This window comes from Oncorhynchus nerka, linkage group LG26 (genome assembly GCF_034236695.1).
Source record: "Oncorhynchus nerka isolate Pitt River linkage group LG26, Oner_Uvic_2.0, whole genome shotgun sequence".
Taxonomy (NCBI): Eukaryota; Metazoa; Chordata; class Actinopteri; order Salmoniformes; family Salmonidae; genus Oncorhynchus; species Oncorhynchus nerka.
Window position 1 is genome coordinate 23,858,084 of NC_088421.1, and position 25,397 is coordinate 23,883,480.

The 25,397-nt window shown below is 43.3% G+C and overlaps 1 protein-coding gene across 1 annotated transcript in view; it reads left to right on the plus strand.

Moving 5' to 3' along the window:
- The window catches only part of asic2 (acid-sensing (proton-gated) ion channel 2), a 330,594-nt gene extending 308,971 nt beyond the window's left edge, over positions 1–21,623 (plus strand). Inside the window, 5 exon segments of the mRNA XM_065010274.1 lie at positions 5,294–5,444; positions 6,611–6,667; positions 17,788–17,941; positions 18,583–18,674; positions 21,491–21,623. Coding sequence (XP_064866346.1) covers positions 5,294–5,444; positions 6,611–6,667; positions 17,788–17,941; positions 18,583–18,674; positions 21,491–21,597 — 561 coding nt within the window. The 3' untranslated portion in view covers positions 21,598–21,623.
- The last annotated feature ends 3,774 nt before the right edge of the window (positions 21,624–25,397 follow it).

Here is a 25,397-nt window from a genome sequence, read left to right on the forward strand (position 1 = left end):
CATCACCAGGCAACATTTTCACAAAAACCAGCAAAAACATTCAATAAATCATTTACCTTTGAAGAACTTCGGATGTTTTCAATGAGGAGACTCAGTTAGATAGCAAATGTTCAGTTTTCCTGAAAGATTATTTGTGCAGGAGAAATCGGTCCGTTTTCTGCGTCATGTTTGGCTACCAAAAAAAAACGAAAATTCAGTTATAAAAACGCCGAACTTTTTCCAAAATAACTCCATAATATCGACTGAAACATGGCAAACGTTGTTTAGAATCAATCCTCAAGGTGTTTTTCTACATATCTCTTCAATGATGTATCGTTCCTGGAAGTGTGCTTCTGCTTCTGTGTCCCATGGCAAAATGAGTGTTACTGACAATTGCGCACCAATTTAGACAAAGGACACCGGACGGCCCCCTGGCAAATGTAGTCTCTTATGGCCAATCTTCCAATGATATGCCTACAAATACGCCACAATGCTGCAGACATCTTGGATGAATGGCAGAGCGCATAAGCTCGTTCACAGCATATTCACAGCCATATAAGGAGACGTTAGTAAAACACAGCGTCAAAAATCCTGTTCATTTCCTGTTTGAAGTTTCATCTTGGTTTCGCCTGTAAGATCAGTTCTGGGGTACTCACAGATAATATCTTTGCAGTTTTGAAAACGTCAGAGTGTTTTCTTTCCAACGCTGGCAATTATATGCATAGTCGAGCATCTTTTCGTGACAAAATATTGCGCTTAAAACGGCACGTTTCTTAATCCAATAATGACATAGCGCCCCCATAGGTTGAAGAGGTTAACCAACATAGCCGTTTTAAGAAAATTCCTACAAAAAAGTAAGAGATAAGAATAACAAATAATTAAAGAGCAGCAGTAAATAACCAGTGTACCGGTACAGAGTCAATGTGCGGGGGCACCGGTGTCGAGGTAAATGAGGTAATATGTACATGTTGGTAGTGTTATTAAAGTGACTATGCACAGATAATAACAGAGAGTAGCAGCAGCTTGGAAGAGGGCGGGATGCAAATAGTCTGGGTAGCCATTTGATTAGCTGTGGGGGCATAGAAGCTGTTTAGAAACCTCTTGGACCTACACTTGGCGCGTGCGGTAGCAGAGAGAACAGTCTATGACTGGGGTGGAGGGAGTCTTTGACAATTTTTAGGGCCTTCCTCTGACACCACCTGGTATAGAGGTCCTGGATGGCAGGAAGCTTGGCCCCGGTGATGTACTGAGCCGTACGCACTACCCTCTGTAGTGCCTTGCAGTTGGAGGCCGAGCAGTTGCCATACCAGGCAGTGATGCAACCCGTCAGGATGCTCTCGATTGTGCACCTGTAAAACCTGATGAGGATCTCAGGACCCATGCCAAATCTTTTCAGTCTCCTGTGGGGGAATAGGTGTTGTCGTGCCCTCTTCATGACTGTCTTGGAGTTCTTGGACCAAGCTAGTTTGTTAGTGATGTGATCGCCAAGGAACTTGAAGCTCTCAACCTGCTCCACTACAGCCCAGTCGATGAGAATGGAGGCGTGCTCGGTCCTCCTTTTCCTGTAGTCCACAACCAGGGACTGATAAAGCAGAAAACCTAGACAGTACCTTTAGAAAGTATTCCCAGCCCTTGACTTTTTCCACATTTTGTTGTGTTACAGCCTGAATTTAAAATGGATTCATATTGAGATGTTGTGTCACTGGCCAACACACAATACCTAAATGTTTTTGGAAATTTGTACAAATTAATTGAAAATGAAAAGCTGAAATGTCGAGTCAATAAGTATTCAACCCCTTTGTTATGGTATGCCTAAATAATCTCAGGAGTTTTACAGTTTTGACTTAAATCTGCTTAAATCTTTGGAAAGACCTGAACATAGTTGTCTATATGATCAACAACCAAGATGACAGAGCTTGTAGAATTTTGAAAAGAATAGTGGAGAAATGTTCCACAATTGAGGTGTGGAAAGCTGTTATAGACGTATCCAGAAAGACTCGCAGCTGTAATCGCTGCCAAAGGTGCTTCTACAAAGTACTGACTCAGGGGTGTGAATACTTATGTAAATTGATATTTATGCATCACATTTTCAATACATTTGCAAAAATGTCAAAAACGATTTCATTTTGTCACTATGGGGTTTTGTGTGTAGATGAGTGAGAGAGAAAAAATCTATTGAATCCATTTTGAATTCAGGCTGTAACACAACGAAATCTGAAATAAGTCAAGGGGTATGAATACTTTCTGAAGGCAATGTACATATAAAGAAGAAACTATACAATACATATATAATAAATTGTATAACTCCCATCATTTAAAAAAGGGCATGAATAAGGAAGATCCCAAACATGTTCAGTCATTTCCAGAAGTTTGAAAAACAACTCACGTCCTGAAAAAGATGAGAGGAGGAAAAAGAAAGAAAAAGTCTGCCAGCGATAAGCATACAGAGAAGGTCTACTGTACAGGCAGGCAGGCAGGCAGACAGGCAGGCAGGTAGGCAGGCAGGCAGACAGGCAGGCGACTCTGGAGGCCTCCAATCGTGGTGTGGCCAGGCAGGCCCCCTGGGCCGTAGAGCTCCCAGCAGTCTCAGCTCCATCTCAGCTCTATCTGTGTGACTGGCTCTGTGTGACTGACTGGCACAACGTCATCATCCTTCATCCTCCCCATTGTACCAGCACAGTGGGAAACACAGTCAATTTAGACACCAGCTAATTAACTCCGCTTTGCACTTTGAATTCAAAGATTCCCCAGACTTCCTACACTGTGGCTTGGCCCTTGTTGTGTTCCTGCTGCGTGGCACTACTTTAGTTCCTGACTGAGCCAACCCAAGGACATCTTGTGAGATGCCATGTAATGGCCATGCTTATAATCAGGCTGAATATAGCCGATATGTCTTAATGATTAGCAGTACTGTGGGAACTTTGTAAAAGTACAATGGCTGCCTGTGGTCATTGGTGTGCGATTTTAATCAGATCCAACCAGACAGCTCAATTGTGAGGCGGAGCTGAAGTCATGGCCTCAAATGAACTCGTATTATTACTTCCAGATTAAAGCCACTTCATCAACAAAAAAAAAGTGCACAGAAGCCAAAGAACACAGCCACTATAGGCACTTAATAATGCATGAACACACACACACACACACACACACACACACACACACACACACACACACTAGATTGCCTGTGTTCTTTAATAATCCTCTGTATTTTCTCATTATTTTAACTTAAGTATAGGGAGTTTCAAATGTTAAAGTGTTCTTTGCTATGCTTTCCACAGAAGTCACAAGGGCATTCCCATGTCTGTAAATTACAGTTCTATTAAAGAGCCTGAGCCTCTCTCCCTCCTGTGTCTTCTGGATGGGTCTCAGTAATGTATTTTTGGTCTTGGCAACCTAGTGTCCACGGGAGAGGGATGAACTGATATACTATACTGTACTGGTTCGTTAATAAAACTCCAGACTCACAGCTCCGATTTTCAACAAAATCCCCAAAGTTAGCAAATACATGTAGAGCTCCCAAAGCCTAATTCCAAATCTATAGGCGACAACTTTAAGTATGCCCCTTGTTGATTCAACTGTTGCATTTTAGTTTTGATCCGTTTCTAATATTCTTTCTAGTTGCTGACGTGCATCCCAATGGCAGAGTGTGTGGTCATTGATGAATAATGTGTGGGAGGGGCAGAGAGGGTCCTGGCCGTCATTGGAGTGTACTTAATCAGGTCATCAGATCACCCCATAGTGGGCGCTGACATCTATCTACTCTGATGATTTGATATTTGATTACAGCAGGATAATAGTGTTATACATCAGCCACTCCAATTAGGACAAGAGGAAAGATTAGCAGAGGTATGAAGGTGATGAGAAAGGTGATGGACTGACTGCTGCTGAGGAGCACCTGCCTCTCATCTTAATGAAATCGACAGTGCTGGGAAAGTCTATCTTCCTAGAAGTGATGAACAGCTGGCCTTTAGGGAAGACTTTTTAATTGTGAATGGAGACCTACAGGAGCGTGGCCAGACCTACAGTATATGAATGAGGCCAGGGATAGTTTGAAATGTTTTGATTTGTTGGCTTCATTAGTTGTGTTTCATCGAGCTGTAGTGGAACAGGTTGGGAGTTTCAAGTTCTTCGGTGTCTACATCAACAACAAACTAGAATAGTCCAAACACACCAAGACAGTCGTGAAAAGGGCACGGCTAAGCTGCCTGTCATCCAGGACCTCTACACCAGGCGGTGTCAGAGGAAGGCCCAAAGAATTGTCAAAGACCCCAGCCACCCCCGTCATAGACTGTTCTCTCTACTACCTCATGGCAAGCGGTACCGGAGTGCCAAGTCTAGGACAAAAAGGCTTCTCAACAGTTTTTACCCCCAAGCCATAAGACTCCTGAACAGGTAATCAAATGGCTACCCGGACTATTTGCATTGTGTCCCCCCCAACCCCCACAAACCCTCTTTTTACACTGCTGCTACTCTCTGTTTATCATATATGCATAGTCACTTTAACTATACATTCATGTACATACTACCTCAATTGGGCCGATAAACCAGTGCTCCCGCACATTAGCTAACCGGGCTATCTGCATTGTGTCCCACCACCTACCACCGCCAACCCCTCTTTTACGCTACTGCTATATAGCCTGTCTTGATTTGAAAATCAATGTCTCGCTTGCTGATATCGAGGGAATTCTGTGTTCGAGTTAACAACAGCAAACTAATCTGGATGCATGGATACAGTATCAGTCTCTGATTGAGGGATTCTTCTCCAATGTTATCTGTGCTAACAGACATTCCACAGCCAAATCTGACCTGGCAGGTTAAGGATTATTTTGGTCCAAGAACTGGTATTTGGCTGAGGAAACTGCATCTCCCACATTGCAGGGGGCGCTGGGTGATGGATGCTGAACGGAGAGTAGCGGAGCGGGCTGGAGAGGGCCGCCTGCGTGCAGGGCAGATGGGCGCTCACTCAGCTCCTCCTGGTGTCCCTCTCTCCTCGTCTGCTGTTGGGGGTGGGGTGGGGGCAAGAGGGGGGAACATTTGGAGATTTTGTGTTCTTGGAACCTGTTGTGAGTTTTCACAGCGAGAGACTGTATCTGTGAATGTGCCAGACCTTCCTTTTGTTCCTCTGTCATCTAGCCTGCTGTGTTCTAGAGGGCCTTTTGGAACCTCTCTCTGATGGCTCTAAAGCACAATAACACCATGACATCTCCCATGTGTCTATGGGAGTTTTAGACTTCAGCTGAGTGTTTGCCCCTGTCACTCTCTGTCTCTCTGTCTCTCTGCTCAATCCCCCCACTGTGTCTCTCCTATGTTGTAGCTGACCTACCTGCCTCCTCCGTGGGGAGAGTGTGAGTCCAAAGCCCTAGACTCTGGCTTCTTCCAGGTCTATAGTGTGACAGCTTGCAGGATCGACTGTGAGACACGCTACATCGTGGAAAACTGTAACTGCAGGATGGTGCACATGCCCGGTAAGAGCACACACTTTCTTTCCCCTTTTCACACTAAACAAAACATGTGGATAGAGTCTGTAATATAGCAATGTCTGGGCCATGGGCAAACAAAAACAATTGTTTGGGCTATGGGCCATGTTTTTTCATCAAGGACTATTTGAAGGCAAGGTGAGGAAAGTTTGATAAAGGACTTACAGTAGTTGTTGTGGTTGATAAAGTCATCTAAAGTCTGTGGTGGGTTTGAAAAGGTCAAAGAGCTGTAAGGTGTAAGGTCAAGATTTGTATTGGTGTATTATAAAGCTTTCTGCTCCAAGGCTTGTCTATCACCTTGCTCCACACAAAGCTCTATTTCTCTCTCACACTCTCTTTAGGTGTGATAGATTTTTGCATGTTGCGAGTCTCCTTGACTGCTTCCACAGTAGGGTTGCAAAGGGAGGGTATGTTACTGGAAACGTTCACAGTTGACCATTAAACTATCAGAATGTTGGTGTCTTTCAAGGATTTTGTGTAAATAAATAATCTATTGGCCCTTTTGGGGACTCCAGATTATCCCAGGTGTTATCTATGGCCCTCTGTGTGGTCGTGTCACATGCAGAATATATGACATCATTAAGATGATTTTAAAATATCAACAAAAACAAAATAAATATGACAAAGCTGTAAAAAATGATCTTAAAATATAAACCATCAATTTAGGGAATACCATTGGTGTTTAATATGAGAGTTTCATCATAATATCCTTTATCATTTTTTTACACACTTTAATTTATTTTACTATGTCAATATGTATTTGTTGTCAATGTTTTGGTGTCAAATTGGTGGCAGTAGTGAAGAAAAGTCAATAGTTGGATGAGTTGCAGAGTTAATTGAAAATAATGCTTATTTTCTCTTGACCCATATGGTCTAGCTACTAGAAACTCATAGACAATATGGACACAGATTTATGTTATTCAATTATAAATGACCAAAGTTACGATAGATTGCCATAGATTTTCTGTTAATTACCCCAAATTACTGAAGATTCCGGTAACTTTAGTAAATCACTGATAGCTTTGTAACCATACTCCACAGAAATCTGAGCTGTTTACAGTTTGTTTTTCTCAAACATTTCATAAATATATCGATCAGAAAAGCTGAATCTGAACTTTCCTCCCCTTCTTTCTGTGCTTCTGCTGTCCTTCTAGGTGATTCTCCATTCTGTACCCCTGAACAGTACAAAGACTGTGCAGAGCCTGCCCTTGGTAAGTCCATAATATGAATGCACACAAACGCACACGCTTACATGTCTTTTTGTCGAAGGTACTACGCAGTGCACAGACCCCCTTGCGCATTCAACATCGTCAAGTTTCTTTGTAGGCCTATTTGGCAGGAAAACTGTGAAGCCAGATGTTTCGCCTATTGCCTGTTTCTGTTTCTGAGTCTTTAATTAAAGAATGTGAAAAAATGTTGTGTCTGTTTGCTGCTTTTCATTAAATCATGTCATATCTGTTCTTTATATGGCCTAAAATACATGTATTTAGGCAATAGCAGTGATCACCAACCGGTTGATCGCGATCAACTGGTCGACCTCCAAGGCATTCCTAGTCGATCACCAAACATTTCTGTAAAAAACCCAACAATAAAGCCTTTGTTCCTATTTTTTTATTTGTTTCTCGCTGTGGGTGGTAGATGCAGTTGATTCAGCAGCCCTAGCTCCGGGAAGGCAAAGTGTCCCCATTTTTAATAATTTCATGATTCTGAAGGTAGAACTCCACCTACCCAGCAGGCCCAGAGAGCAAATCAAGTGCACCTATAAGCCTGTTTTTATGAGTAAGTACATTACATGTTTAAGATGCTATCCAGCACTGTCAACACTTTGTTCAACATTTTTATGAGCCATAAAATGTACATTCTCCCTACTTCCACTCACGCTATAACCAGCACTGCATCTGCAATAGATGAGCGTAGCAAAGTGTTCCGATAAACTTGCCTTGTTATTATTAGCGGCTTGTGTCTTTTTTAATATCTGGGAATATTTCACTTTCTCTGGTCATAGGAGTAACAACATGAATTGGTGCATGAGGCAGAAATAATGCCGTGTGAATTGAGTTTTTCCATCAGCTGAGGGAGGGAGAGCGGAGGGATGGTATTGTTGAGTTGAATGAGAGGCAGCCTCACCACTGCTCCCTCCCTCCCCTCAGACTGACTATCAGATGGTGGCCATCACTCCAGTAAAAACACACATATATATATATATATTATACTCACTCAGCTGAGGGAGGGAGAGCGGAGGGATGGTATTGTTGAGTTGAATGAGAGGCAGCCTCACCACTGCTCCCTCCCTCCCCTCAGACTGACTATCAGATGCTGGCCATCAGTCCAGTAAAAACACATATATATATATATATATATATATATATATATATATATATATATATATATACTCACTCAGCTGAGGGAGGGAGAGCGGAGGGATGGTATTGTTGAGTTGAATGAGAGGCAGCCTCACCACTGCTCCCTCCCTCCCCTCAGACTGACTATCAGATGGTGGCCATCAGTCCAGTAAAAACATACACTGCTCAAAAAAATAAAGGGAACACTTAAACATCACAATGTAACTCCAAGTCAATCACACTTCTGTGAAATCAAACTGTCCACTTAGGAAGCAACACTGATTGACAATACATTTCACATGCTGTTGTGCAAATGGAATAGACAACAGGTGGAAATTATAGACAATTAGCAAGACACCCCCAATAAAAGAGTGGTTCTGCAGGTGATAACCACAGACCACTTCTCAGTTCCTATGGTTCCTGGCTGATGTTTTGGTCACTTTTGAATGCGGGCGGTGCTTTCACTCTAGTGGTAGCATGAGACGGAGTCTACAACCCACACAAGTGGCTCAGGTAGTGCAGCTCATCCAGGATGGGACATCAATGCAAGCTGTGGCAAGAAGGTTTGCTGTGTCTGTCAGCGTAGTGTCCAGAGCATGGAGGCGCTACCAGGAGACAGGCCAGTACATCAGAAGACGTGGAGGAGGCCGTAGGAGGGCAACAAGCCAGCAGCAGGACCGCTACCTCCGCCTTTGTGCAAGGAGGAGCAGGAGGAGCACTGCCAGAGCCCTGCAAAATTACCTCCAGCAAGCCACAAATGTGCATGTGTCTGCTCAAAAGGTCAGAAACAGACTCCATGAGGGTGGTATGAGGGCCCGACGTCCACAGGTGGGGGTTGTGCTTACAGCCAAACACCGTGCAGGACGTTTGGCATTTGCCAGAGAACACCAAGATTGGCAAATTCGCCACTGGCGCCCTGTGCTCTTCACAGATGAAAGCAGGTTCACACTGAGCAAATGTGACAGACGTGACAGAGTCTGGAGACGCCGTGGAGAACGTTCTGCTGCCTGCAACATCATCCAGCATCACTGGTTTGGCTGTGGGTCAGTCATGGTGTGGGGTGGCATTTCTTTGGGGGCCGCACAGCCCTCCATGTGCTCGCCAGAGGTAGCCTGACTCCCATTAGGTACCGAGATGAGATCCTCAGACCCCTTGTGAGACCATATGCTGGTGTGGCCTCATGTGGCTGGAGTGTGTCAGCAGTTCCTGCAAGAGAAAGGCATTGATGCTATGGACTGGCCCGCCCGTTCCCCAGACCTGAATCCAATTGAGCACATCTGGGACACCATGTCTCGCTCCATCCTCCATCCACCAACGCCACGTGAATGCAAATGTGTGCTGCTAATGAACAATAACTAGGCCTAATTGATTACCTTTGAAATTATCCTCTTTGAACTGCCGGATCTGAATAAATGTGTTGATGGATGACTTCGATAGTCCAGCAATCGAATTGCATGTCGTACATATGATAATAATCCAAATATTCTGCTTAAAAAGATCTTGCACCGCTACCCTCCTCATTCCTCATTCTTAGAGGAGGTCAGAGAAAGATACAGTGGAACCCGAATTTATCCTCTGGGTGCGTGGAAAAAATATCCTGCTGCATGAAGGCTACCCCTACAGACAGGAACGACAGACAGCAAATAAGTGCTTTTGGAAGTGCACCGAATATCACACTTTTGAAATGCCGACGTCGCATAACCCTGAATGATGAGGTTACAGTGTCTGGATACCTGTTTCTTTCAGCAATACCTGGTTCTTTCAGCACCCAGAACATCAACTGGAGGACCCACTGACATACTTTCAGGCAACATGGGTTGGTGAGAAAGTCGGACTCATTGGAAAAAAGCCAATGTTTCCCATATGTATGGCTTGTTTAACATAAACTTTATTATTCTTTTTCTTACTATTGATGGCATCATGCTCAAGGCCAATAAAATTGTTGCTAATATGCTTCTACCTATTTTATTTATTTTCTGAATTTTGGTGCTGCTACGATGCTGTCCTGCAAGACTTGGCAAAGACCAACCATGGAGAGGAGAGCTGGCATTTAACTTTTTTGTTGAATCTTGGCGCTACCCACCACACCATTTGGAAGTTCATCAAGGCATTGCAACGACAGCAGCAAGGAGGTGAAATGAGAAGGGAGCAGCAACATGCTGGCATTCCACCGCCATGGCAAAGACCCTGCTACCACAAGCAACAGAAGGATCTGAAGTCACTGGTTGAGAAGTAGCCAACACCACGACTCAACTGATGGAGTCTTACCCGAAGAGCGTTGCCTACACTTTCAAGTAGCAGTTGTGAATACTCCAAAATCCATCTGAGAGAAATGAGCACCTAGTCTACTTGGACACTTCTTCAAGTTCAACCCTTTCAATGACTCCAAAATCCTTATGAGACCAGAACACTAAGCACACTCTTGGATGATTTGTTTGTTTTTGTCATGTAGCCTACTCTAGTATTTTTGGGGTTATATAAAACAATATATTTTAGGCCTACTTATTTTTGCCCCATCATTTTTTGTATTTTGCTAAGCTTTTTTGTTGATAAATAAATGTTTTTTAGTAAATAGTTGGTGTTAGTGGATGGTGTAAATACTAGAAAAAGCCATTATTTAAAATGAAAATAGATTGTAGGAACTAGATATAGGTCTAGATATAGTATAGGCTGTTTTTAGCCTTCCGCCTTTATATAACCATATGAATGAATTGATATCCACTCAGTGGTCAGTTTATTAGGTATATCCATCTAGTACCGGGTCGGACCCACATTTGCCTCCAGAACAGCCTGAATTCTTCGGGGAACCGTTGCTCAATTGGTATCAAGGGATTAATGTTTGCCAGGAAAACATTCCCCATAACTTTACACCAACGCCACCAGCCAGTACCCTTGACACCACGTGACTCACTGTCTGTAGGATGGTGTACCGAACAAACAATATTCTACCCATACGAACACATTTATTTTAGGCTATAACTGAACCAATTTCTGTAGGCAATATTGCCTATACATGTCACGTTTGTCATAAGGATCGGACCAAGACGCAGCGTGGTATCTGTACATTCTCTTTTTAATGAATGAACAACAAACGAACCATGACACGATACAAACTAGTGCTGACAGGCAACTAAACATAGACAAGATCCCACAAACACCAAAGGGAAATTGCTACCTAAATATGATCCCCAATCAGAGACGACGATAAACAGCTGCCTCTGATTGGGAACCATATCAGGACACCATAGACATACAAATCACCTAGACCTACCAAAACCCTAGACATACAAAACACCTAGACCTACAAAAACCCTCGACATATAAAAAACCCTAGACAATACAAAAACTAGCGTACCCACCCTAGACACGCCCTGACCTAAACCAAATATAAAGAAAACAGAGATATCTAAGGTCAGGGCGTGACAATACAACAGGAATCAACTAGATTCAGCTGCAGGCTGATTTTTTTTCTTGAGCGGATGGTTTGGGGGCCGGAACATAATTACAAATCATTTGTAGATTGCAAATTGACCGCAAGAAATTGACCGCAAGAAGCCCAAACAAATATGTTTGACAAAAACATTTCAAACCTTGCTTACATTTGAATACGACTATTACGCATGGGAATACTTTGGAAAATATTTCTTAAATTAAAATCTCTTGGAGCTGATTTCCTGGTGTTTTTAGTCTTTGATGTCAACAATGAAAATGCATTAAAAAATGAGGGGGACAAATTTGGCCCATGGGCCGCCAGTTGGGGAACCCTGCTATACAATATTCTGCCCATATGAACAAATACAATAGCCATACGTGATTTAATGAAAAGCAGTAAACATACATATTTAATAACAGACTCATAAACAGAATCAGGCATTAGTTAACATACACAACATTGTTTCACATTCTTTAATAACAGACTCATAAACAGAATCAGGCATTAGTTAACATACACAACATTGTTTCACATTCTTTAATAACAGACTCATAAACACAATCACACAACAGGCTAGAGTGCAGGCTGTACAGTGCACTTCACAGCTTCCCCGATGCTTCACAACTTCCCCAGGAAACTCGTAGTCTTAAGTGGACAAAAGAGTAGTGTTCGTGGTCAAACATTATGCGTTGCTGCAGTGCTTCATATTAATAGAATGCTTACTGGGAGTGCAACACCTCCCTCCTCCTCTCTCTCACTCATCCTCTTGCTGTTGCTGTTTGGTTGATTCGGGATAAATGATTTAACATCATAGCATTCCTGTTTCTCCATGGGCTAGGGGACATAAAGATAGCATGAAGGAAAGGCATAGGTACATTGTGTCAACACAAGTGTCTTATCAATTCCCAAAAGATTTGACACATTTTGTATTAGTTAGCTACACATGTATTATTGATCATTCATAGAGAATACAGGTTCTCTCGTTTTGCTGGTTGACCCTGGTATTTAGGATTAGTATTTACTCAGCTGTTTTTTTCCCCCTCTAGAAAGGCCAGGTCTAGAAGCCTCCCTCGGTTCATTTTACTTTCATACTGTACTGTATATATTACAAATAAGGAATCTGTGTTTTTCTGTGTGTGTTGAGAGGAGGGGGAGCTGTATGCATTCACATACAGAAGAATCATTCACATACAGTAGGATCATTCACATACAGTAGGATCACTCATATACAGTAGGATAATTCACATACAGTAGGATCTCATTTTGTGCCTAAGCCCATCTATATTGAACTGTTATTTTCTGTAAAACTGGGATATTGACTTTTTATTCTCACTTTCTCCTTCGTCTCATTTTTTATTTGGCTGTTTTTATATATTAATGTATACCTTTACTTTTACCACAGACTCATACTTTACTGAAGGGATAAATGAAAATCAGATGAGACAGGACCTTGTTTATTCCTCTAAATGAACTTTATTGAAAAGTGTTTATGTGTTTTGTGTAGTAGCGGTGTGTAATTCCCCTGCTGATATCATTAAGGGGAGGCATTCTCTCATTCTGTTACCTACCGGGCAACAAACACACACAAATACTGGCAATTATTACTCTGGCCCTGGCTCGTCCATTGTAATTAGGCAATGTGTCTCAAATAAAGAGGATATGAAGCCAAGGTATGCTATACTGGGACTGTGGAGAGTTAGAGCTAGAGTACCATCTTGTGCTTGGTCCAGCCTGGCCAGCTCCCTCTCGCTCCCTCCCTCTCGCTCCTCCTGAATTGGTTTTATTTGAAATGCCTGTGCTTATTCCATCCAAACACACAGACCCAATAATTCTATGCAAATCAGTTCCTAGTTAGACTGTGAACCAATTTGATATACCCACCGCACCATTTTCACTTAGTAAAGTTTGAAGTTGTGCTTTTTTTTTTAAACCAATGTGTCAATCAGGAAGTTTGGGAGACAGAAACAGTGTGGCTACTGTTTTAATGGAAGACAGCTGCATCTGTTCTCACCGGAGGGTCCTGTGACTAGATTACAGAGGAACACAGAAATCTTCTCTGTGCCTAATTATACACACGGAGGAAAACACCGACATTTGTTGTCCTGTGAAATGTCGACTTGGACAGCATTGCCCACAGTAACGTGATCATACAATCACATTACTAGCGTAATCGTTTTAGAAATGCGGTCTCAATGCAGGATGAATGACAGAAGATCCTCTCATCTCACATAATGGTTTTAAACCAAACATACAATAAAAAGGATTAGCTCGTCTCCGGGTTGAACAACTGCTTAAATATAACATTCTGTTCACAGCCAAAGACAGCGTAATGGAGAGTGTTAAGTCATTAAAAACACTGTTTCTTAATAAGCTTGGAAATATGAAATAAAGCAGATGATTTGGTTAGAATAATTGTTTTTGACAGAGATGAGACGGTGGATAGAGAGAGAGAAATAGTGAGAGAAAGACAGAACGATAGAGGGAGAGAGAGCGAAGGAAAAGAGAGCGAAGGAAATAGAGAGAGAGGTAGGGAAGAAGAGGAAAGAGAGTAAGATTGTGATGTGGCGAGAGAGAGAAATAGAAAGAGGGAGGAAGTGTATAAATCAGGGTTGTGAATGCACACTGCTACCCGGATCCAATAACCCCTTATTTGAATGAGAATGAAAAGCGTCTGAGGTGCCATATTGAATTTCCTGTTGCAATTACGTGACCACTTGGCCCTGAAGGCTATTAGTAATCCAAGGGAGACTCCGCCCTGCCCAGGGCGAGCTGGGGAGACTGCCATACTATTGTCACAGTGAGAGATTAGGGTTGGGAGATCAGATTTGATATTTTTATGCATTAAGGGAACCTAGCAGCAGGCTAGAATGGGTTGAGAATGTGAGTGACAATGGTTATTGTCAGAGGAAATTGATTTGGATAAAGACCAGATAGATTAGACTAGTAGTTTTATACTTCCAGGAATGGATAGAAATGTCTGGAAAATTCATAAAACATTCCTGTGTATTTCATGAAGGCATTTACAGTGTCCACAGTTGTTGAGGCTAGTAGTTCATTTACAATCGGTAGAAACTATGAGAATAGAAAGGTTCAGAGGTTTTGTGAAGTATCACAGCACCGTTGAAAGAATATATGGCAAATGGAAATCCAATGTAGATGGTGTGAAGAGATAGATGGGAGGGATTTAATGGAGCAGAACAACAAGATAACAAATGTCAAATATGCTGTGTCTGTAAAATGTATATAGGTTCAGAACTTTTGTGAAACAGCACAGTTAAAAATATATGGCAAATAGAAATCAAATTGGATGAACATTAGAAATAGATAAAATCACATTTGTATTAGTCACTTGCGCTGAATACAACAACAGTGAAATGCTTACTTACGAGCCACAACTAACAATGCAGTTCATTATTATTTATTTTTTTAGATATATAAAAACTATTAAAAATGTATGTTTTTAAATAAAAAATATGAATAAGAGTAAGAAATAAAAGTAACAAGTAATTAAAGAGCAGCAGTAAAATAACAATAGCGAGAATATATACAAGGGCGTACAGGTACAGAGTCAATGTGCGGAGGCACCAGTTAGTCGAGGTCATATGTACATGTAGGTAGAGTTATTAAAGTGACTTTGCATAGATGATAACAACAGAGAATAGCAACGGTGTAAATAGTCTGGGTAGCTATTTGAGTAGATGTTCAGGAGTCTTATGGCTTGTGGGTAGAAGCTGTTTAGAAGCCTCTTGGACCTAGACTTGGTGCTCCTGTACCGCTTGCGGTAGCAGAGAGAACAGTCTATGACTAGGGTGGCAGGAGTCTTCTTCTGACACCGCCTGGTATAGAGGTCCTGGATGGCTGGACCCTACGCTCTACCCGCTGTAGTGCCTTGCGGTCGGAGGCCGGGCAGTTGCCATACCAGGCAGTGATGCAACCAGTAAAGATGCTCTCGATGGTGTAGCTGTAGAACCTTTTAAGGATCTGAGGACCCATGCCAAATCTTTTCAATCTCCAGAGGTTGTCTTGGTGTGCTTGGACCATGTTAGTTTGTTGGTGATGTGGATACCAAGGAACTTGAAGCTTTCAACCTGTTCCACTACAGCCCCGTCAGTGAGAATGGTGGCGTGCTTGGTCCTCTTTTTCCTGTAGTCCACAATTAACTCCTTTGTCTTGATCACGTTGAGGGAGATGTTGTTGTCCTGGCCCCACACGGCCAGGTCTCTGACCTCCTCCCTATAAGCTGTCTCATCGTTGTTGGTGATCAGGCCTACAACTGTTGTGTCATCTGCAAACTTAATGATGGTGTTGAGTCATGCCTCACCGTGCAGTCATGAGTGAACAGGGAGTACAGGAGAGGGCTGAGCACACAACCCTGAGGGGCCCCTGTGTTGAGGATCAGCGTGGCGGATGTGTTGTTATCTACCCTTACCACCTGGGGGTGGCCCGTCAGGAAGTCCAGGATCCAGTTGCAGAGGTAGATGTTTAGTCCCAGGGTCCTTAGCTTAGTGATGATCTTTGAGGGCACTATGGTGTTGAACCATGAGCTGTAGTCAGTGAATAGCATAGGTGTTCCTTTTGTCCAGGTGGGAACGGGCAGTTTGGAGTGCAATAGAGATTGCTTCATCTGTGGATCTGTTAGGGCAGTATACAAATTGGAGTGGGTCTAAGGTTTCTGGGATAATGGTGTTGATGTAAGCCATGACAGCCTTTCAAAGCACTTCATGGCTACAGACGTGAGTGCTGCGGGTTGGTAGTCATTGAAGCAGGTTACCTTAGTGTTCTTGGGCACAGGGACTATGGTGGTCTGCTTGAAGCATGTTGGTATTACAGACTCGGTCAGGGAGAGGTTCAAAATGTCAGTGAAGATTCTTGCCAGTTGGTCAGCGCATGCTTGCAATACACGTCCTGGTAATCCGTCTGGCCCTGCAGCCTTGTGAATGTTGACTTTTTTAAAGGTCTTACTCACATTGGCTGCGAAGAATGTGATCACACAGTCTTCCAGAACAGCTGGTGCTCTCATGCATGTTTCAGTGTCATTTGCCTCGAAGCAAGCATAGAAGTAGTTTAGCTCGTCTGGTAGGCTCGTGTCACTGGGCAGCTCTCGGCTGTGCTTCCTTTGGAGAGAGTGAGGGTAGAAGAAGGACAGGACTAAAAACAAACCTAATATAACTATTGTAAAATAGATTGTGTCCGTAAAAGGTCTATAGTGTGTATAAGCCGGAAGTAAAAGCCTAAGTGTTGTTGTTCATTAGTTTACTCCAATTAGGGGAGGGGTGGTGGGGATAGCGAAAATAATAAAGGAAATATATTTTTAAAGGTATATGTATGTATTTATGGGTTTTTGTGTATGTACAGTACCAGTTAAAAGTTTGGTCACACCTACTCAATCAAGTGTTTTTCTTTATTGTTTATATTTTCTACATTATAGAATAATAGTGAAGACATCAAACTATGAAATAACACATATGGAATCATGTAGTAACCAAAAAAGTGTTAAACAAATCAAAATATATTTTATATTTGAGATTCTTCAAAGTAGCCACCCTTTGCCTTGATGACAGCTTTGCACACTCTTGGCATTCTCTCAACCAGCTTCATGAGGAATGCTTTTCCAACAGTCTTGAAGGAGTTCCCACATATGCTGAGCACTTGTTGGACGTTTTTCCTTCACTCTGCGGTCCAAGTCATCCCAAACCATCTCAATTGGGTTGAGGTCGGGTGATTGTGGAGGCCAAGTCATCTGATGTAGCACTGTCATTTGTTTTCAACAGGACAATGACCCCAAACACACCATAAGTGTCACATTGCCCTTACACAGCCTGGAGGTGTGTTTGGAGCCATTGTCCTGTTGAAAACAAATGATAGTCCCACTAAGCACAAATGGAAAAGCAATCCAGGTGAAGGTGGTTGAGAGAATGCAAAGAGTGTGCAAAGCTGTCATCAAGGCAAAGGGTGGCTGCTTTGAAGAATCTAATATATAAAATCATATTTTCATTTGTTTAACACTTTTTTGGTTTATACATGATTCCATGTGTTATTTCATTGTTTTGCTGTCTTCACTATTACCCTACAATGTTTGTGTCCAAACATTTGACTGGTACTGTACACATTTACAAAAAAAATATATGGGGGATTGGAAATGATAAATACAATTATATTGATGGAAGCTACAATCTATCTGCAATTTCAAATCTACCCCATAAAAAAATATCAGTAGCAATTAGACTAACCACCCTTCAGTATGTACAAATAGATCATCCTGGAGGCAGAAGGATCAACATTTATTTTCTCCCATCATTATGTCTTTAGTACACTGTCCCATGCATACTGTTAGACTCTGACATTTCTGCTAAGTGCATCAAGACATACGGCCATTCTGAAGTATATACAGTAGGGAATGCTGTTGAGATGGGTGTGTGTTTGTGTGTGTACCCTCAGTTACCCTCAAACTAAGGTCAACTCTCCCTCTCCTCTCTCTCCCCATCCTCACCCATTACCCCTCTTCCATCCATCCATTCATCCTCTCCTTCGTGTCTCCCTGTCTTCTCTACTGTAGCCAAGTTGTCAATGCTGGAGAGTAGCAACTGCATCTGTAGGACACCATGCAACATGACACGCTACAACAAGGAGCTGTCCATGGTCAAGATCCCCAGTAAGACCTCAGCACGCTACCTGGAAAAGAAGTTCAACCGCTCTGAGAAATACATCACGTAAGTACCTGCCTATAGGAGGCTCCAGAGGAACAGATGAATGCATTAGAAGGAAAAATGTCATATACATCAGCCTACAGTATCACATATATTATATGTAGTCATAGTTAGGAGGGTGTGGGTGGAAAGTGAAGATATTACACTGAGATGTCTTTGACGCTCAGACTCATGGGAAAGAGAACTGGGAGCCTGCTATTGAAGAGATCCGTCATGTTATCATATAATGGGATTTTGATGATAATAACAATAGGCATTCTCTAGTGGATGCAGTCATCAGTTGAGATTATACTCTACTAATGACATTGTATGGGACATGTGGTTCAGTGTGGAAGAATAAGTACCATTACTTATGGCAATTGATAATGAAACTATTGATATAGCAGGTATAGTATGCCCTGTATGTCTATTTCCCCATTGACAGAAAAATTAACACACTTTGAAAAGACTGATAGTTAATAAAACTTTCAAAAAATACAATTTAAAAAAACGGATGTGTTTAGACTGATGACCTGAAGAATGACTGATGACTTACCAGTTCATTGATTGATAGTTAAATAGGATGACAATATCAAGATAAATGTGTTGTCTTCTCTTTAACACAATTGAAGTGTTATCTGATCTTATCGATGTCTCTCTTTCAGGGATAACATCCTAGTCCTGGATGTGTTCTTTGAGGCCTTGAACTATGAGACCATTGAGCAGAAGAAAGCCTACGAAGTGGCAGGCTTACTGGGTACAGTCAACTCTCTAGCTATTATCTACCTATCTTCTTCCCCTCTCGCGGCTCTGGCTGTCTCTCTCGCTCTCTGGCTGTCGCCCTGGCTCTCGCTCTGGCTGTCGCCCTGGCTCTCGCTCTGGCTGTCGCCCTGGCTCTCGCTCTCCTCTCGCCTCTGGCTCCATCTCTCTGGCTGTCGCCCTGGCTCTCGCTCTGGCTGTCGCTCTGGCTCTCGCTCTGGCTGTCGCCCTGGCTCTCACTCTGGCTGTCGCTCTGGCTCTCGCTCTGGCTGTCGCCCTGGCTCTCACTCTGGCTGTCGCTCTGGCTCTCGCTCTGGCTGTCGCCCTGGCTCTCACTCTGGCTGTCGCTCTGGCTCTCGCTCTGGCTGTCGCCCTGGCTCTCGCTCTCCATCTCCTCTCTCTCTCCATCTCCTCTCTCTCTCCATCTCCTCTCTCTCTCCATCTCCTCTCTCTCTCCATCTCCTCTCTCTCTCTCCATCTCCTCTCTCTCTCTCCATCTCCTCTCTCTCTCCATCTCCTCTCTCTCTCTCCATCTCCTCTCTCTCTCCATCTCCTCTCTCTCTCTCCATCTCCTCTCTCTCTCCATCTCCTCTCTCTCTCTCCATCTCCTCTCTCTCTCCATCTCCTCTCTCTCTCCATCTCCTCTCTCTCTCTCCATCTCCTCTCTCTCTCTCCATCTCCTCTCTCTCTCTCCATCTCCTCTCTCTCTCTCCATCTCCTCTCTCTCTCCATCTCCTCTCTCTCTCCATCTCCTCTCTCTCTCTCATCTCCTCTCTCTCTCCATCTCCTCTCTCTCTCTCCATCTCCTCTCTCTCTCCATCTCCTCTCTCTCTCTCTCCATCTCCTCTCTCTCTCTCCATCTCCTCTCTCTCTCCATCTCCTCTCTCTCTCCATCTCCTCTCTCTCTCTCCATCTCCTCTCTCTCTCATCTCCTCTCTCTCTCTCATCTCCTCTCTCTCTCCATCTCCTCTCTCTCTCCATCTCCTCTCTCTCTCTCCATCTCCTCTCTCTCTCCATCTCCTCTCTCTCTCCATCTCCTCTCTCTCTCTCCATCTCCTCTCTCTCTCCATCTCCTCTCTCTCTCCATCTCCTCTCTCTCTCCATCTCCTCTCTCTCTCTCCATCTCCTCTCTCTCTCCATCTCCTCTCTCTCTCTCTCATCTCCTCTCTCTCTCCATCTCCTCTCTCTCTCCATCTCCTCTCTCTCTCCATCTCCTCTCTCTCTCCCATCTCCTCTCTCTCTCCATCTCCTCTCTCTCTCTCCATCTCCTCTCTCTCTCTCCATCTCCTCTCTCTCTCCATCTCCTCTCTCTCTCTCCATCTCCTCTCTCTCTCTCCATCTCCTCTCTCTCTCCATCTCCTCTCTCTCTCCATCTCCTCTCTCTCTCTCTCCTCTCTCTCTCTCCATCTCTCTCTCTCCATCTCCTCTCTCTCTCCATCTCCTCTCTCTCTCTCCATCTCCTCTCTCTCTCCATCTCCTCTCTCTCTCTCCATCTCCTCTCTCTCTCTCCATCTCCTCTCTCTCTCCATCTCCTCTCTCTCTCCATCTCCTCTCTCTCTCCATCTCCTCTCTCTCTCCATCTCCTCTCTCTCTCTCTCATCTCCTCTCTCTCTCTCCATCTCCTCTCTCTCTCTCCATCTCCTCTCTCTCTCCATCTCCTCTCTCTCTCCATCTCCTCTCTCTCTCTCCATCTCCTCTCTCTCTCCATCTCCTCTCTCTCTCCATCTCCTCTCTCTTTCTCCATCTCCTCTCTCTCTCCATCTCCTCTCTCTTCTCTCATCTCCTCTCTCTCTCTCATCTCCTCTCTCTCTCTCCATCTCCTCTCTCTCTCTCCATCTCCTCTCTCTCTCTCCATCTCCTCTCTCTCTCTCCATCTCCTCTCTCCATCTCCTCTCTCTCTCCATCTCCTCTCTCTCTCCATCTCCTCTCTCTCTCTCCATCTCCTCTCTCTCTCTCCATCTCCTCTCTCTCTCCATCTCCTCTCTCTCTCTCCATCTCCTCTCTCTCTCCATCTCCTCTCTCTTTCTCTCTAAAATTCAAATTAAGATACATTTAATTAAATAAAAAGCAAGATGATAAAAAGAAAAAGAAAGAATGGCTAATAAATAAAGAACAACATGTACATGGATGATGGTTATATATATTACTATATAGTGTATATATTACTGTCAGTTATATTCAATGTAAATACTTCAGGGTTCAGGGTTATGGGAAGTCAGGCTATGGCAATCATATACATACTGTATCTGGCAGTAATATTTGCGGTTTCTCCCTCCCCCAGAATAATGTCATTAGTAAATGCACAGAAGTTGGGAATTGATTGAGATATTTTCTGGAAAAGATTATCTTATTCGGGAGTATTTCTCAGGAAAAAGTGCATCTCTGTCTCTACCTCCCCTGTAATGCAGTGACCACATAGACGCTCTTCTTTGGGTAGCCATGTCTTTTTGTGTCTCCCTTTTTCTATAGCCAGCTGGTGTTCCCTGAGCCTGTATTTGGTCAGGATCTGTCTCTGTTTTGTATCTCTGACAGAGTAGAGATATTCTGCATTTTTGTATTCTGTTTTGAGGGCCAAATAGCAATTTAGTTTATTCAGTATTTTTGTTTCATTTTCCCAATTTGTCAAATAGGAGGTTTTCATTTCTGTAACAATGTGATTGATTTCCCTGTGTGATTGGATAATAGAGTTGTTTAGTGTTTTCAATAGCTGGCATAGGAGATTCTTTTCAGGGTTCAGCTCTTGGGTTTCCAGTGCTGGCTAGCTCTCTCTCGCGCGCACGCTCTCTCTCTAACTGTGTATTGTTGATCTTCCAGGTGATATAGGTGGTCAGATGGGTCTGTTCATCGGGGCCAGTATCCTTACCATCCTGGAGCTATTTGACTACGCCTATGAGGTCAGACATAGAACACACACCATGTAGAAACTTCCAAAGACACACACATTCTCACAAACGCATTATCAAAGACTCTCACAGACAGTTATGTTTGGCGGAAGAAATAAGAACTAAAAAATGAATAACAATTCATATCAGAGACACCCGTCTAATAGGTTACACACATATTTCTCCACAGACTCAAGGCCAATCACACACACACATATTCACATTCACATTTAAATTGTTGAGACGAAAGAGCCTTGCCATATATCTGTCTGGGCTGAGTGATTGAGGTGCGTGATCAGTCTCTTCATTAAGTCAGCTCAGCCGTTGGTCTCTCTCTCCTACTGCTTTGGTCTGCTTAGAGCTCTGCCAAGGACAAACCAGGCATTCTGTGCCCTCTGGGCTTTAGAAGTACACATGAAAAGTCATTTTTTCCCAAACCTTTCTCATGTTTTAATGGGGAGCCTGTGCGGGGTGTTTTGTCAGACAGAGAGTGCTGCTGCTCTGGCTGTGGTTTTAAAGACCGCCACTAAAATAACAGCCACGGTGGTGTTTGGCCTTGAGTCAAGATATTATTACATATGCTGATGCCTAGTCACTTTACCATGCCTTCATGTACCTATCTACCTCAAATACCTGGTACCCCTGCACAGTGATCCGGTTCTGGTACTCCATGTACATAGCTCCATTCTTGTGTATTTTATTCATCTTATATTACTAGTTTTCTTTTTATTATTTTTTTAACTCTGCATCGTTGGGAAGAGCTCGTAAGCAAGCATTTCATGGTAAAGTCCACACCTGCTGTATTATTTATGGTTCCAATTATAACAGTTCAAATTCACCTTAAACTAAATTGGTCACAAGTTACTACAGCATGTAAAAAGCACACTTCATGAATCATTTTGTGATACTGTGTATGTCCTGAAGACCCTGATAATGTGTGTTACATATATATGTTGTCAGGTGGTGAAGGACAAGTTGCTGGACCTACTGAGCCGAGACGACGAGGAGGAGAGCCACGGAGAGGACGTGGTAAGGTCATGAGGTTAATCAGATGACAAACTGGACTGTCACACTGTTTGGAAAATGTTTTATATTGTATTTATGGCTTAGCATCCAGCCAAACCTCAATATGATTTATGTTATTCTGTGCCAGACAGCTATCCCAATGTAATCCTCAGTTATTGACAAGAAAGGAGATGACATCTCTCCAACTGAATCTTGTCAAAATGTCACTCAGTGTATTTTTTTTTTTAATTAACCAGGTAAGTTGAATGAGAACACATTCTCACATACAGCAACGACCTGGGGAATAGTTAAGGGGAGAGGATGGATCAGCCAATTGGATGATTAGGTGTCCATGAGGGCAAGTTTGGGTATGTAGGGACACCAGGGTTAACATCTCTACTCTTACGATAAGTGCCATAAGATTGTTAGTGACCACAGAGAGTCAGGACACCCATTTAACATTGTATCTTAAAGATGGCACTCTGCACAGGGTAATATCCCCAATCACTGCCCTGGGACATTGGGATCTTTTTTCAGGCCAGAGGAAAGAGTTCCTCCTATTGGCCCTCCAACACCACTTCCAGCAGCATCTGGTCTCCCATCCATGACAAACCCTGCTTAGCTTCAGTGGCAAGCCAGCAGTGGGGTGCAGTGTAGACGTGTGCATGTGTATAAGTGTACTACACGCATATGTGTGTGTCACCCTACCTCAGAGTTCCTGTGACCCAGTGGGGAACCACTCGGAGGCCATCAGCCACACGGTGAGCGTCCCCCTACAGACCACCCTGGGCACACTGGAGGAGATCGCTTGCTGAGCCCCCAGCCCAGCTCCACACACACACCAGGCAAGGCCACTGTGAGCCACCACCACACGGGGAGCCAGTGAGCAGCAGCCTCTTCCACAGGCTACCAGGACAGAATGATAGTGACTTTGGTGGGGAGGATGGGTGGCTGGTCAGAGGAAAGGGTGGCTGGGTTGGGCTAGACTGGGCTGGACTGGGCCTCCCCTCCACACTGTCACTGCAGCACTAATGGGGATTAAGGAGCTGTCACCTGGACTTACTGGTGCTCTCTGTTACTGGAACTGTTACTGTACTGCTGGAGGAGGACAGCCACCTCCCCTCCTCCTCACATGCTCATCTACCTGACTCATAGGTCTTCTCCAGTTCACAGACAGACAGACTGCACTGTAAACCTAACGGGAAGGGACTCATCTCTGTCCTAGACATGTGTATTCACTAGTCACCCATCTGTCAGTACTGCCAGACATTGTACCATAACAGTTGCTGTGAACTGTCCAAGTTGCATGCGCTGCTTCCTCTCGGAGACGGTTTCTCTCTTTGGTGATGCTGAACTGCAGTGTTGCTTTACTGTACATTTGCCCTGTCTCTCTGTCATTCTCTCTCTCTCTGTCATTCTCTCTCTGTCTCTCTCCGTGGCCTATGGGATGAGGCCAGCTAAAGAAATAGAATGTATAGATTGAACATGGTTCACTATAACATATTTCATATGACACATCCATCTAAGGCAGTTCCATTTTGTTGATGCACTGTTTTCTTAGGCGGCAAGTTGTATATCTACGGGAAGGGCTGTTGGGTCTGTATTTGCATTCATATTGGGAAAACATTCTAAAGAATCAATTCCAAAATGACTGTTTTGCATTCGGTTATTTATTTTGTTGTTTAATGCATCCGTTCTATTGATTCCACTCCTATCAATGTACCACAAGGTGAGTACCCCGAGGGAAGGCAAGGTACTGAGCTGCTTCTTAACAACATATTAAACAGGTGCCATATTCCTATGTGTAAACTCATGTAAATGATTAAACGCTTGCCTCTTGGTGGCAGCGCCTCAGTGGGGTAAAAGCACTCATTGATGACTGAGGCTGAGTCAAAACCAGAGAGGTGGAGTATGACATTGTTTACCTGGCAGAATACAAGAAGAGTACAAATGTCGCTCATAAATGAACATGCTGAGGGGGTTTATTTTCATTTCAGCTGCATGATGTGGGTGTGTTGTCTGGTGAGAACTGACGGACTCCCAACTCATCATATTTTACATAATAGACTTGGCCCTTACATAGAGATATCCCAGCTAGAAATTGAATTGAATTGAAAATGGAATTTCCATGATAATCACTGTTCTATTAATGGAAATAATGTTTGGACGATAATAATTGCACTGATGTAGATTCAGATGAGGGGAAATTATCTTCTGATTCATTTGAGGATACAGGGTGTGTTGTATTATGGTGTTAATATTGGTGTTGTAGTACGAAAAACCAAAACGGTACGAGACAGTGTTCTGTCCTGTCTACAGTGGACATGTTATTGAAGAAGGACTTACATGAACCGACTTGTGACTGGTTGACATTTTGATTTGAAGCAAATACAAATGTGCTAACAGAGCAGGATAATAATTCAAATCATGGAGCCCAACATGTAAAGCCTGTCGTTTGCAGAAACGGTAGCCTGCAGACTTTGCCGGGACTATTGTCCATCTCTGACTGAAAGACACAATCTTTGTCAAATTGGAGGTGATTTTAAGCCGATAGCCCCAACCAAACACATTTAATAACCAGTTCAAATCAAACTCACCAAACCATATGGGTGGTGTGAAAACCACAGGAGGTGTTTTTCTGTTCTCAAAGAAAGTGACAAAGGACTATCCAAAACCATGACATGAAACGCTGACTGGTCTGAGTCCATCTCAAAAAGGATTTGGTTTGCATTTATGTTTCTTTAACACCCCTCCCATCTAGTGCCATCACACTAAAAAGGGCCATATTGCATCACTATGATATGACGAGTACATCCATCCAGAGTAGCATATCA